At 43.6% G+C, this 15609-nt stretch overlaps 1 protein-coding gene across 2 annotated transcripts in view; it reads right to left on the reverse strand.

Annotated features, from left to right (window-relative positions):
* ABCC9 (ATP binding cassette subfamily C member 9) overlaps positions 1-15609 on the reverse strand; it is a 141704-nt gene that overhangs the window by 61694 nt on the left and 64401 nt on the right. The window contains exons 15-19 of one of the 2 annotated variants that reach the window (XM_084811694.1): positions 14114-14222; positions 9613-9723; positions 8792-8864; positions 8012-8117; positions 3361-3399 (exon numbers count right to left, since the gene is read on the reverse strand). In XM_084811694.1, the coding sequence (XP_084667820.1) occupies positions 3361-3399; positions 8012-8117; positions 8792-8864; positions 9613-9723; positions 14114-14222 (438 nt within the window). The remainder of the gene's footprint in view (positions 1-3360; positions 3400-8011; positions 8118-8791; positions 8865-9612; positions 9724-14113; positions 14223-15609) is intronic. The other variant, XM_084811695.1, reaches the window with a different exon arrangement.

Raw genomic sequence — 15609 nt, forward strand, 5'->3', positions numbered from 1 at the left:
CACCCTGCCTTGTGTCAAGGAGTTTGACATGGAATCATGGCTACGCACCCATACATCACAGTCCAATGTGCATAGGCTCAATCAGTGTGCTCCTTATGTGCTGAACTCCATGTGCACGGACTCCAGTGTCTATCCATGGAGATCAGACCCTGGAGCACTGCACACATCTTGGAGCCTGAACAGCACCCTATATAAAGATGGAGGAATTCAGTGGTAATTTGGGAAGCTCCAATCAATTCTGGATGCTTCACTGGTACACGGGCCCTAGCAGATACCTGACTATGCTGACTGCTAATGCCAAGTTTGATACAAAATGCATATCTGGGCTAGCTTTCCTACTCAACCAACAGACTGCATCATAAAATTATTTCTCTGAGATAACTATAGTAATAACCTAGCGAAGGCAGATGGATTGCTATTAGAACTGACATGAATTTGCTTCTGAAAAGTCCTTCTCAAAGTTCTCTGTTGCAAATATTGATATTGTACGTTTGCCAGCTGTTCTCTGAAATTCAGAGGTGAGTGAATGGGGCACACACCCATCCATTCAGGTTCAGGAACTCTTCTCCCCGCCCCCTGCAACAGGGAAACTGTGATCTTGCCTGCAAGGATTGTGAAGGGGGGTGAGGTTAAAGCTTCTCCCTCAAGCAATCCTGATTAGGATCATGGGATGGGCTTTAACTCCCCCTCCCCCCGATCCCAATTTAGGTAAGAATGCCGTTTCCTCACTGAAACAGCAATTCTGATGTGTATCGGGGGGGGGGGGGGCTTTAAAATTCTCCCCCTTCCCAGCAATCCTGACGAAGATTGCTGTTTCCCTGTTGCTAATAGCAGGAGGGAAACAGCTATCTGTTCCCTGCTGCCCACCTGATGGCTGATTGGCTGGGCTGTAGGGAATAGTGGGTGGGACATTGCAGGTAGCACAGAGTGGCTGAGGGCTGTATGTAGCCCACAGGTTGCTCATATGTGCTCTGGATGGTCACATACTTGCTGAATATTCAGTATCTTACACCCAAAGACGTTTCAATTCAGTGTTTGATATCTGACAGTTGATATCTGACAGTACTGCATCATAGTTGACATGCAGTGGCAAAACATGGTAGGTTTCCAACTTTTTACTTTCAGGGAAGACTTTCCACATCAACCTGTCTGTCAAGGAACCCCTGTAGTGCATGTTCAGAAGGTAGGCATATTTAGTTCACCAGGGACACTGATGTCTGCCAAAAGCAATACTGTCAAAAGATGCCAACAAGCCTAAAGCATTTGAATGACAAGGTTAAAATGTCACATTCAACAATGCATATTCAAATCTGGATTTTGAAATTCCTCACGCAATATTTACATGGCAAATATGAAAAAAGTAGCAATTTAAAAATATTTGCAGCTATTCAATTCAGTTCTAACTGACATTCATATATATATGCTGGGGTGTCTTATCAAAATAGGCTCTTTGCATGTTTTACTAGTAGTTATCTGCAGTTTGATAGAAAAGAGAGAGAGAGAGAGAGAGAGGTGCTGTGAAATATCAAATGTTGGTTAGAAGTATTTGATGTAACTCTACAAGTTTCCATATTTAAAGAATTTAGAAGGCACAAAAATGTATGGTATGATGTTAATTTCCCTAAAGTTATCAAGTATCTGATAACACAGTGGTTCCCAGTCACTGCCACACGTGCTACTAGTTAAAGCTGAAATGAGACTTCATCTTAGTTCAACAAATGTCTCGACACTTGAATCACTCAAATTTGGATTGAAATTTGAAGAACCATGAAAATTTGACAAACCTCTGATACCAGCAAAGGTTTTTGTCATTTAGGATTCGACCACTGAAATGCTGACATTTCCCATCTGGATTGCCATCAAAATTTGGATTGAATTGCCATCAAAACATGAAGGTTGGAGGTTCAAATTCTAGCAGTTACAGTTTAGCAAAACAATCCAAACCATTAGAATTTGAGGGCTAAAACCTACCGTTCATAGTACAAATTCATGTCTGCTCTGCTACTAGCTTTGTGGCAAGAACTTTTTCATTTATTTCCCCTCCACCCCTCATTGCTCCATGATCAATACATTCCAGTCTGTGGTTATTCCAAGTTGGTTTCATTGATATGAAAATTTGATGAGCTATACTGTTGTTTTCCCTGCCCATTATCAGTATATGATTACTTTTGTGGTGGTACCTCCAATCCATTCTAGGTCTTGGAGCAACCTAAGATAAGAGCAAAGGAGGGCCAATATTTACAGGCCATATTTAAGAGGCAGTAAGTGACAATATCAACCCCCTGTTTCCCATGTACTACAACAACTAAGCCTATAACCCAGCCTAAGCATGCTTATTCTATTCCTGTTTAGTCCTCCCTCCACTCCCCCCCAAGCTTATTTCTCTGTTGATTTAAAACATTTATATCCTACCTTCCCTTGAAAACGCTTGAGACAGCTAACCGTGTTTTTTTAAAAAACCAAATCAAACCAAAATTACAAAATTAGTAAAAGCCTTTCCTCTGTTGTTTCCCTGTGCTGAACTTTAGATTTAAGCTCCTTAGGGCAGAAACCTGACTCCTTGCATGCTGTAAGGTACCTGAACTGAAGGAGCTAGAATACTAGTACCAACAGGAGGCCTGCCTGCTTTAGACATTTACAAGCTAACCAGTTTCTTCCAATGATGGAGGAACCATGCCTAGATGGTTTATTTATTGGACATATGCCCTTCCTTGCTTTTTGTAAACTGCCCTGGAAATATGGTTGAAGGGTAGTATAAAAATATTCATAATAAAATAAAATAAATTCTCCCATGATCGAACTCAAGGCAATGTCTGTGGGGTTCCTGGTGGTCTTCCATCCAGGCATTGACCAACCCCATGCCTGCGTAGCGTCAGAAAGTGTGATGCATCATGTGCCTTCAGATCATACCTCGGGACATGTCACATGTGATGTGGATGCTTCATGTGAACACACGATTTGAAAAATTCATCCCCTCAAAAAAGAGAGAGATAGATTTCACAGGATGGATGTTGATGTGGACCACTTACATCACATGCAACATTATCTATGTGCAGAAGGATAAGGGCAGGGCAGAAGTGCAGACTGTTCCTCTCTACCGCATGAAGTCACTGGCTGCTGGTGTAGCATTCTGCACTGGGTCTTAAATGTCTTTGTTGCATGTGTACAGAAATGTACTTGATCAGGACTTTAGATGGATAAACCCATTACCCCCCCCCCCAAAGATTGGGAACCACTGTGTTGAAGAAGTCTACTAGTTAATATACTGTAATTGAGGATCAGTAAATTGGGTAAGGAAACAAGGCGTTCACTGCAGAGTACAAAAGGTAGAGATTCAAGAAGAAGATTCAAGAATAATACCTCCGATTTGCTTCAATAGAAGACTCAGTTTCATTTACACTGCAAGTTATGGTAAACAATATTTTAGTAGTAGTTGGGGGAAGGATAACAGCAACTCAGCAAGCAAATTTAACATTCTTGGCTAGGGGGAGAGATATTAAAAAACAAACCAAAATCCTGATTCTGAAGCATAGGAAGAACGAAGCTTACATTCTGTTACAGATAATTGAAACCACTCCATTTTAACTGTACAGGATAGGATACTGATGGAAATCCTGACCAGTTTTGCCCAGTCCTCAATCACCATCAGCAACTAGAACGCTAAACCCAACGTGGTGGACACTTGGATGGCCTTTATATCCCTTCCTTCTTTTTGTAACATCCCATGAAATTTGAGATCGTTTGAGTCTTCATGAGATGTCACAGATTTCAGAGTCAGATGTCATTCTTGAGATCCCATGTGGTTTGGAAACTTCAGGTGTCGCTATCTGTAGATATCTTCTTAACTCTGCAACACCTTGCAAGTCTTTGGAGTCTGGGTCAGTATCTTCCAGGATTGGCACACCTCCCTCATTCTCTGGAAACTGTTGCTACAGAGGACAGGATGGCTCCTTTCAAAGTTGTATGAAATTAACTTTGTTTCTCTTCAGCCCTACTGTAATTAATTATTTCTGTGGTATTATAAGATTGATCAGACAACTCTGTCAGTTAGTTTCTTTATGAACACAATTGATACCAACATGCCCGCTTGTGAATTTGATTTCCTGATGTGCTTCTTTGGCAACTTAACCCTATTTCAATGCTCCCTCCCAGACTTTTGAGCACCTCTTGGAAAACGAACTTACTATGTAAGCTCAACCTCCCTCCACCCCCAGCCTCTTTATTCTTCCCATTCCCCATAAGATTTCAAATTCCTTAAAGAACATATAAAGAGCAGAGACATGCAAATGACAATGACTGTAATGTTGACAGCTTAGACATGCAAATGAGGGTGAATGCTTCACTGCAATAAGCAATGGTTCTCGCAGCCTAAAAGATGAAGCTCATACCTAGACAATGGAAAACCACATAGGAGGGCGGAAAGCATTGTTGTTAATTAATTCACTATTGCATGGGTATGAGCATTTTCCTTAAATCTCAGGAGCACCAAGATGAAATTTAGAAGGAAGGAAGGAAGGAAGGAAGGAAGGAAGGAAGGAGTATCAGCTGAAGCAAAAGATCCAAGTTATAAACTTCATGTATGTAAAACATTAATTAATATAGTCCTGCTAATCTTGGGGTCAGTTTTTAGTATCCACTAGTTACATAACTTGACATCCCATACTCAAAAGCAGGAATGAGTCTTCATCAGAAGATGAACAAGGAGAAAAGTGTTTTGTGTTAGAAAGGATGATTCTTCCTTGCACCCCATTCAGTAGAGGATTTCTACAGTCAGGGCTTAAGTGGATCCAACAAGTCCTTGCAGACAACAGAGAAGCACTGAAGCACAAGCATAACGGCTTGTTCCATTGAAGTGTAAGTGTATGCAAAGGTCCTCTGTGAAAGAACTCTGGATGAGAAATGCAGGATAACCACTGGAAGCATGGAGTAGACCCTTTTTACAATAGCAGCACTGGTACTCTTGGGACCCCTTCTGATATTACAGTCATGGGGAAGCTGCTGCAGCCTATGTCCTTTCAGCAGGGCTCAGAGCAGAGGTCTGAGCCTGTGTGGGAGAAACCCATGTTGTAGCTCTTCTCCAGAGCACTGCTCCTCCTAGGAACTAGGGCACTGTTGGCAAGGGAAGGAGCCAAAGTCCCACACAAAATTTGCTTTCCAGAGAAATGGTTCACTGCCAGCGACACCAAAAGGGTGACTGAAAACCATGGGGTTTACTAAATTGATCAGGCAAACTGATTATTTTCCATTGGAGTATTATTTTCACCCAGGCTGTTGTCTTGATGTACAGACTGTTCTGTTAGGCAATTCATTTACAAAATCCACATTTTCAAAGGAAGCTGGACAAATAAAATGTAGCCAAACACTTAGGTGACTTCTGCAATGCCTCTTTTAACATCAGAGGCGCAATCTAGCCAAAATGAAGCACTTTGAAATTCCATTAATTTCAGCAGGAAAGTTAAGCATATGCTGAAATTTCTCCCGTTGAGAACACAGTTTTAGAGTGATTGAAGTCAACTAGAACATGCCTCCAGGTTTCTGCCTTTATCAAACATTGCAAGTCTTTCAGGATCAGACACAAGATTAGGAGTGGCTTTGGATGTTAATCATATGTGTACATGCAGGAAGCCTGAAGGAGTCCTGCGTCTTCTCTTCAACTGTATGCTTAACATCAGAAACCACTCTAGGACTCCTGGTACCTAGGACAAGTTTTGTATGAGGAAATGGTGGGGGTGAGGATTTGGGTATGCGGGCTGGCCTTCTGGATGCTCTGATGTATCGAGGTCATATAGTAGGTCCTAGTAGTTGGAACTTGGAAGTGAGGAAAGAAAAGCAAGCAAGACAGGTGTCTGATAGAATAATTAAATATATAAATCTGTTTAGTACTATGTCAGCTCACTGGGTTCATCGAGCCCAGTACTAGCTTCTCTGACTGGTGGCTCCCCAAGGTCTCAGGCCAAGATCTAGCCCTTCACTCTGAGATCCATTTAATTGGAGCTGTAAGGAACTGAACTTCCTGCATGCTGATTTATGGCTCTTGGCAAATCACTTGCCACCTCCAAATTTTGAAAGTGACAGGCCCCTGGAAAAACCTACCGCCAAACATACCATAAGAGACCTGAAGTTATTGCAGGTATGTATACCTATCCTCTGGAAATTCTCACCTCCATTAACTTATACCTAATGTAGAACCACCTGTGGGTCAAGCACAGCAGTTACCTTTTGGTAGAGTTACCAAGAATAAAATATAACCCATCATGCATAAAAATGTAGAGTTTGGCTCCAAAGTACTACAAAACCTGTGTTAACTTCTCTGATGTTGTTGGCCCATATTTCTCCCTTTCCATGCCTTTATAAGATCAGCGGGCAAAGTCAAGCATGCAGAATTATGTAGTCAGGAAATGATGGAGAAATTAGAACCTTGATTAAGGGAATTGAAACCAACAGGGTTGAATTTAGTAATACCTGTAGGGTCCTCCTGAAAACACCTCTCTGTCAGGCAGTCTGAAATTATCAGCAAAACACAAGCACAGTTGTTTTTGCCAGTTATAATAGAGAGTTGGGAAACATCAAGCCTCTGTTATATAGAATTGTATGGCCTCTTTGTATGATCTCTTCTTCTCTTGCAGGACTCTTCAAAGTCCTGGTCTTCATTTGTAAAAAAAATTTTTTTTAAAGTTTCTAGACCTCACAGAAATAAATTTGAAAATATGGCAGAATATTAAGTAAATGGAAACAAGGAGATAAATAGGACCAAGTTGACTATGTTTTTCAGCTCTTGTGATCTCTAAATTCTTCTGTCAGTGTTTTTCCCCAGGACTAGCTCATGTTTTACTAGGGTCTAGGGTGGCCAGATGCAAAAGAGGTCAGGGCTCCTGCACCTTTAACAATTGTGTAAAAGAAGAGGGAATTTCAGCAGGTGTAGCTTGTCATGCAAGCTACACCTGCTGAACTTCCCCCTTCCTCTACACAACTGTTAAAAGTCCAGGAGCCCAGTCCTCTTTTGCATCTGGCCACCCGATATTTTACATATATACATTCATTAACTCTAGGAAAGCACTATGGTGATGAAATGATGATATGCAAACTAGGACAATTGCATGTAACAATGCAATGTAGATTAGCTGTGGCCATCTCACACAGGGTCCAAGTCCAATGTAAGTGCAATTTCCCCTCCTTCCCAAAGTCAGCTTGATGAGTTTGCCTGAATCTACAAAGACTGGACTTTGCCCAGGGGCCACCAACTGCCTCCCACTTAAGGTTGCCACCCATTTATCATTGCTACAGACGAATCGTATTTTAGAATCTTTGTCCACAACAATTACTAGAAATGTTTGAGCCAAAGCCACCCTTCCTGCATGTGGGGACCCTCCTGGGGTCCTTTTCTTCTGGCCTGCCCTTAATTGGAGGTACACAGTGGTGGCTGTAGTGCGATGTGTCCAGCCACTATCTTTAATGAGGAGCCTGACCAGGACCCTCCCCCAAAGTGAAGCATTCCTTCCTAGAGTCCCAGTATACAGACTACTTTTATTAGGAGAGAAAATAGTCTTTGTTGTTTTGTCCATGTTTTCCAAGACTTGTGTTTCTGAATAAGTGATGAGTGCTGACTGCTTTTTGTTTCATGACTGTTTTTTGAGAAAGGGGGCTAAGCACCCACCAAGGGAAGCTGCAAGTATACTTATGGGGGGGCGGGAGTTGCTTTGGGGATATAAAATGCATATAGAAATGATATTTTGTTTTATCAACTCCACTCTGAAAACTGACATTCTGGCATAGAATAATAAGGGCTATGTCTTTAATAATTAAAGTAAATAATATTACTAGATTCCCATGATTGCACTTGATCATAAGACCACTCCTTAAGTTGTATGTTGCTTTGTTCCACTAGCTGGACGGTCCATGATTTTTCAGCTTAAAAGGTGACAACCCTATAACTATTGGATCTAAAACAGAGACCCCATCCCATTTTTCACAGCCCCCTTTTAAAAAGTCAACAAACTACTAGAAAACATACCGGCTCCAACGAACTTTGCCTTCCAAAGTTTGCATTTCACCAAGGATAGCAAGAAGGAGAGATGATTTACCACAGCCAACCTGACCCACAATCATTGTCATTTGGCCTGCAAAAGAACAACCAACTATAATTAGAACAGAACTAAAAAATTAAACTAATAATTAAAGTAAAACTAGATGAGAAAGCTGATGGTTACTTAGATTGCTACAATGTATTGTATGAATGATGAATTCTTGCATATATGAATTAAGAGCAGATAATATAGATTGGCTGCTGTTTTATATATTTGTGGCTCTCAGCTAGTTACCACTTTTTAATCTGCTACTTCATTTGTTGTTGTTTTATTTCTATCATTATTTTATTATTTTGTTAGGCACCTTGAGGGTTATGCTAAAGGTGGGATATACATTCATCAAACAGGCAGGCAAGCAAGCAAACAGACAAATAATATATGTTTGTTTTGGAGAAAGAAAGGTCCTACTGTGTTGAACTTGGATATAACCCAGAGTTTCCTCCCGTTCATTTCAGTGTAAGGTATTTACAGTACAATCAAATTTACCTCTACTTTGAAGTAAGTCCCACTGAATTCAATAGAACTTACTCCAAAGTAAGTTTAGCATAAGCTTAACTCCCTTTTGCATTGGTGGGACTTAAAAGATTACAGAATTTTTCTATAGTCAACCTATCTATAATTGATCCTTTTAATGCTCAAACCATCCAGTGATTACAGAAGATATGCCAAAAGAAATGATGTTGAATATGGAAGGTTATTAATCCTACCTGTTGGGATTCTGATATCAATGTTGGATAAGGTGGCTAAACCACTTCCCCATGAGAAGTATCCATTGGTAACCTGAAAGATATAATACCATACTTTAGACCCGTAAATAAACACATGCAACAATTGTATTGAAGTTTACACACACACACCCTATATCTCTTTCAAACTAGCTGAGACTCAATTAAAAAGAAAGAGAGAGAGAGAGAGGGAGGGAGGGAGGGATGCCACAACAGTAAGGATTACAAAGAAAGGGGGGAAACTAATGTGTTTGTTTAACATTGTTTTCTAACATTGTTTAACATTGTTTTCTAAACTTTTCAATATTATCAATTTCATAAAGTACATAATAACCCCTTCCAACATGGATGCAAAATAACAACAGCCCAAGCCTTAATTGGTGAAAGATAGTTCAGATCATAAGAACACAAGAAGAACCCTGCTGGATCAGACCAAAAGTCTATCTAGTACAACATTCTGTTTGCATAGCAGCCAAGAAGCTGCCTGTAGGCAGACCACAAGTATGATACCAGTGCAATAGCACTATCTCATGTTCCCCAGCAACTGGTGGCATTTATTCATGCTACAGATGCCACCTGGGCATTGAAGGACAGAGTCACATCTAACAATGTCCCCGAGCAGAGAAACTGCAACCCCTTCCAGGACAGGATAAACACCACTTTCCTGGTCAGATGAAGCATCCAACAATAGTACGTCCATCTTATCTAGATTATGCTTGCCAGCAATTCATTAACTGATTATGGAAGGCAGCAGGTAGATGTAGAAATAATTGGTTGGCTGCCCTACTTAAAATACAAAGTACCTTGATAGCACAGTCATCTATGTCTATATGACGAGTTGGTATCCTTAGTGGCTGCTCATAGCTGTCCAGTTGCTGTCTCAAAGGCTGCTTCCGATTTATGGCTTTGGGGTGCTATGTAGATGAACAGCAAGGGAGAAGAAAGAAGCTTTATTTCCTGCATGGTTACGCAATAAAATAGCAAGTGAGCTCAAAAGTGTATACATTTTTCCTAAGAATGGTCAGACACTTCCATCCCTCCAATTTGCAATTAATATGAGAAACTGAAATAATCCAGATTAATTAACTCAATGCATGCTGGACCTCTGAAAATAAATCCAGTTTCCCTGGATTCACTACGAATCAGGGACTTTAAGAGGGATGGAAAGGAGCTCTGTGCCCTGCTCCCACTGCCTGCTGCAAATGGTCTCCTACTTGTATGATATTATTGTTGTTCTTGTTGTATTATTTATTTATTTGTTACAAGGATTGCAACATTTACAGTGCAATCTATGCATGTCTATTCAGAAGTAAGCCTTGTTAAATTCAATGGACTTACTCCCAAGTAAATGCATCTAGGATTGCAGCATTAGTTGATGAATCAATTAGACTGATTAATTTAAAACATTTTGATCAACGAAAGCAGGGGTGAATCATAGAATCATAGAATAGTAGGGTTGGAAGGGGCCTACAAGACCATCGAGTCCAACCCCCTGCTCAGTGCAGGAATCCAAACTCTTTCACAGTGTTGAATCTCTTTCACAGCAAGGACCAAATCCCAATTCGGAGAAGCTCTCAAGGGCTGCATTCCAGTGGTGGGTGGGGCTGGAGGCAAAAGGAGGCCTAGCAGTCAGAGCTTAAAGCTCTTACTGCCAGTAAATAACTACGGGAGCAATCCTATGGCCGCTAGTCAGCAGCTAGATGGCCAAAGGATTGGTTGGTTTCCAGGAACTGCCTCCCTGCCCCTGCCGCCTCGTAGGCAGTGTGGATTGTCTCTGGGCTCTGCACTCACAACAACAGTGTTGAGCGGGGCAAAAGGGCGCAGTCCCGGGCGGGGGGGAGAGGAGAAGTGCATAAGTGGTGGTACGACTCATCCTATGCATTGTCCGGCCTCCCCACCCCATGCTCTGATGTCCCATGGCTAGACAGCCGAAATTGGCCATCTAGCCACAAATGCAGGGTGGCTGGACCGTGGAGGAGACGATCCCCTCCGCGCTCCTCTCACCCTGCATTGGATAGGTGGTTGCCTCCGAGTTTGGAGGCAGCTGCCTCTCCACATACGATTGCGCCCTAAAGGAGCAATCCTGTGGCCCCCTAGACATTGTCTAGAGGCCACAGGATACTGGGGATTCTGACTTCAGAAGGGGGAGTTGGAGATCTGTGCCGGTTAGCCTCCAAGGTCGGAAAATCGACCCAGGAGAGATAGAAAAGGGGGAATTCTGGGGGGGGGGACCAGAGAGGCTGGGATACGAACTACCCTGAGGCATCCCCAGCCTCCTACCCTCCCCCTCTGAAGTGCCGTTGCTAGACAGGCAAAAAAGCCCATCTAGTGAAAAATGCAGGGTGGGAGGAGGGGGAGGTAAAGATCACCTCCGCCGCTCCTCCCACCCTGAACTGGATGATCAGAAGCCTCCAAGTTGGGGGGCTTCCAAACACCGAGGGCACAATCGATAGGATTGCACCCTAAGTCTTAAGGGAAGCATTTCAATCTCTTAGAAGGGGGGTGGGGGAAAACTGCACGGAAGTGAAGAAACCACAAAACCATCCGTGGCTTGGGGAAGGAGGTGGAGCCACATGAAGGGGGCATGGTAATCTGGGAAACCCACGGGGCTGGATTGGGACCCCAGGCCTGAGGGTCTGAGCCTGACTTACTCCCAAGCAGTTCCCCCCTTGTTTTGAATACAAATATTTCTAAAAGCTGCAAATGGCAAGCACCACATTAAAAGAGGTATTCCCTCATGTTTGAGAGAAGATGGAGTGCCTCTTTTAAGACAATGCTTGCTGCAAAATATGGATACACTACCTAAAAAAAGGGCTTTTTTGCCCACTTTCAAAATGATTTTTTCCCCTTATGCAAATTTAATCATTTAATAGACCCACACTGATGTGATTACCTGTGTTAAAATGCTTCTAACCCTGCCTTTGTGTAAACAACAACAACACACCTCTCGAGGCAGCTTACAACATAATTTAAAACCATGTAACTGATGAAAACCAAAAACGATAGCTTTATAAAACCGAGAAAAAGTCACAGCAGCCAAAAATAAGTTTAGTTGGAAGCAACTCTATATCAGTGCAAAGGCTTTCCTGAAAAGCTCAGTTTGGCCGGCAGGATGGATGGCCAGCAACAAGGCAGCCTTGTGTAAACCCTTTTAGGGAGGGTGCTCCACAACCAGAGTGTCGCAGACAAAACGGTCCCTTTGTGTATCCCCATCTGCCATAATTCAGATGCTGCGAGTGATGGGGAAATCATCAGTAGGGTGTCAGTTGTTGAATGGCGTGTCTGTGCAGGTTTGTATGGAAGGAGGTGATCTTTAAGATTAATTGACTGAGGTTTCCTTAATGCTATAATAGTCCACTTCATTATATTTATAGCCACACCTTATCAGGGCCAGTGCCAGCACCTGGCTGCCTTGGGCAGCTGCTTGGGTGCTTCTGCTTCACTGAAGCCAACCCTGGGGGTGCCCTTTCTGGACCGGCACCAAGGGTAGGCATAATCAGGCATCTGCCAAGGGCTCACACCCCAGCAGGGGCCCACTGACAAGAGCCCCCTGGATTTGCTCCTCCTCTTCATCATTGCAACCTGCGCGCTCACCTGCCTCTCGCTCTGGCCCAGACAACGGTGGTGCTGAGAAGGAGGAGCAGTAGTTGCCCCTGCACTTGCTCACTGTCTCTCTGCCTGCCAAGCAAGCAATGATGAGGAAGAGGAGCAATAGCAGCTGGTGACAATGGTGGTGAGAATGGAGACGCACTGAGGGAGCGGGCCTATTGTCCATGGAGACAATAGCTCAGGTGTCAGCCGTGAGCCGGACAGCGTTGTACCAACTCCATCTGATACGGTGGCTGCACCCCTACCTTCCCGACCATCTGCTCCCATTGGTAGTACATGCCCTGGTCTCCTCTCATCTAGACTACTGTAATGCGCTCTACGTGGGGTTACCCTTGAAGACGGTTCGGAAGCTGCAGGTGGTGCAGAATACGGCGGTTCACCTGATTAAAGGCAGCCGCCGGCGTGATCACATCACTCCGGTGCTGAAGGAGTTGCACTGGTTACCAGTTGTTTTCTGGGCCAAATTCAAGGTGTTGGTTTTGACCTTTAAAACCCTATATGGTTCTGGCCCAGCCTATCTGAAGGAGCGCCTCCAGCAACACCAGACAGGCCGCTTAACAAGATCAACCTCGGATGGCCTTCTCTCTGTTCCATCAGCCAGGACAGCTAGGTTGGTGAGGACAAGGGAGAGGGCCTTCTCTGTGGTGGCCCCCACTCTGTGGAACCCCCTCTCTAGGGAACTCTGCCATGCCCCCTGTTTAATGAGCTTCCTCCATGCACTGAAAACTTGGTTATTCAGGCAGGCATTTGGGGTGGGTTAGGGTATTTTTAAATGTTTTAATGTATAATTTTATTGTTTTAAATTGTACTGTTGTACATCGCACAGAGTGGCCGTGTGACCAGACAGATGGGCGATTCAGAAGATAGATAGATAGATAGATAGATAGATAGATAGATAGATAGATAGAAACCTGAAGCTGGCACTGCTCTTTTTTTAAAAAAAATTCTGGCCCACCACTCTGAGCAGTGGCAGGTGGCTAGGTGTAGCCACCATTTTAATTTCCCACAATGCCCCTGACATAGTCGCTTGGAGGCATTGTGAGAAATTACAATGGTGGCTAGACCCCAGGGCTGGCCCTACCATTAGGCAGAGTGAAGCAGGTGCCTCAGGTGGCAGCAGCAAAGTGTTGGAGGAAATTCCTGTGTGCCATGCAGCCTGCTGTGTGCTTTCTAGGTTAGCCTGCTTCCTTCAGGTGCAGTGGAGGAGGATGTCCCATCATCAGTGTTGAAGGAAGATTCAGCTGCCAGTCCAGTTGGCTTTTGTACATGGGATGGGGGGGGGGAACGCCACCTTGACCTTTGCCTCAGGCAGCTAAACGTCTTGGGCCGCCCCAGCTAGACCCAGATGCCCAGTGCTGCTTGGAGTGCTGCTGCCACCTCCAGGTAAGCCCTCAGGGGCCCACTGACAGAGGAAGGGACCCAGCAGCAGTTTGCCCAGAGCCCCCTCAAGCCCGGAGACAGCCCAGCCTCCCATATTACATTTCTCCACAACAAGCATGGAAGCAAGTATTGTCCCCTCACTTCCATCTTTACTGCAAAGAACCCCACCCATTTAGATGCGCGTGCACCATTCCATTGTGATCAATGACCCCTTTCTGTAGCCAAATTTAAAAGGGAGTGTAGTGAACCACTCATTAGTGTGCCTAGAGAGCACAGGTTTATATTTGAAACTCTAAAGGAGAGATAAGCCCTTACAAATCCAGTGTGCTTCTTGCAAGACTCGTACGCTAAGGCACTGTCTCCGTTTCTCCAGCTGTCATCTCCAATCTCATCACTTATGAGAAATTCGTTCAATTTTTGCACACTAGAAACAGAGATAGAGAAAGGTTGTTACTATGCAGAATAAAGCACTATGGAGTTGCTGAATAGGTATTGAAACTCCTTAATGGCATCCACTGTATTTCACACTCCTGGTCCTACAAGTTTCTTGGCATAGTAACAGATGCTCCCTAGACTAGCAGTAGGGGAAGCTGTGGCCCTCCAGATGTTGTTGAACTACTTCTCCCATCATCCCTGATCAGTGGCCATGCAGGCTGGGGCTGATGGGGGTTGGAGTCCAACAACATCTAAAGGGCCAAAGGTTCCCAACCACTGCTCTAGACAAAGAGCTCATCAAATGGTAAAAGTGTTCCCGGACTGTAACATTTCCAACTGGGGGTGGCAGTGGGAAAATCACATAGTCCTTTGCTCTCCAGTAAGAAAAGAAATGGGGATGGGTTCTGGTCTAGTCATCATCCTAACATTCTAGTTTCTTGTCTGTAGGAGTTTACCCCCATGGGAGAACTTTCAAATGCAAACCCTCCCCTCCTTGCAATTTAAAATGGCCCAATCTAGGGACAGTTTTACCCAGTGATGGACAAACTCTCCTCAGCTTAAGAACATAAGAAAAGCCATGCTGGATCAGACCAAGGGTTCATCTAGTCCAGCATTCTGTTCACACAGTGGCCAGTCAGCGGTCTACCAGGAAAACACAAGCAGGGCACGAGTACAACAGCACCCTCCTGCCCATGTTCCCCAGCTTGATTTGAAAAGGGCCACCATTTATTAATATCTTTGGAGAACACTTGGGAAAAATTTCTCCTCAACTGAGAGTTCTAAATGGACTCATAATGTTGGTTGCACTATATTAAATCGGTTTAAAATTACATCTATTTCTTGTCCAAGCTCCAGAAACTAATCTCAGCTCAAACAGATCTGATCAAACACCCGCAAAGAGGGATTTTTAAGGTTCTAGGTACTGGTAAGCAAGCCCAGAGCTCCCTCATTTCAGTTCCAAGATGGAGAACTTTTGAGACTGTAACGGTCACCTTGTAACTAAGGCGAGTATTACAAGCTGCCAAGATTAGTATTTCTGTGCCAGGAAATGTGAAACATGGCAACATCATTAGATTTACTACATGACACACTGATTATCAAGTGACCCTCTCACAAGACCATCCTGTTAGAGATATTTACTTGAACGAGGGTTCCAAATTCCTTCTTTAGTGAATGCACTGTACTGGTGCATTTGAGATTCAAACAAGATTCATTCACAGTAAACCATAAAAGGTTCTTCCAGCAGTGCAGCCAGGCTACTCCATATAATGAAATGAAGGGGGTTGGTGGAGACATGCAAGCACTTAATTATTACCCCGGGAACAGGGCACTTAGCTCTATAAGCTAATTTGAGGGATGATAATAGGGGAAGGGTG

This window comes from Heloderma suspectum, chromosome 7 (assembly GCF_057233095.1).
Source record: "Heloderma suspectum isolate Gila_16-S chromosome 7, 16-S_ref, whole genome shotgun sequence".
Classification (NCBI taxonomy): Eukaryota; Metazoa; Chordata; class Lepidosauria; order Squamata; family Helodermatidae; genus Heloderma; species Heloderma suspectum.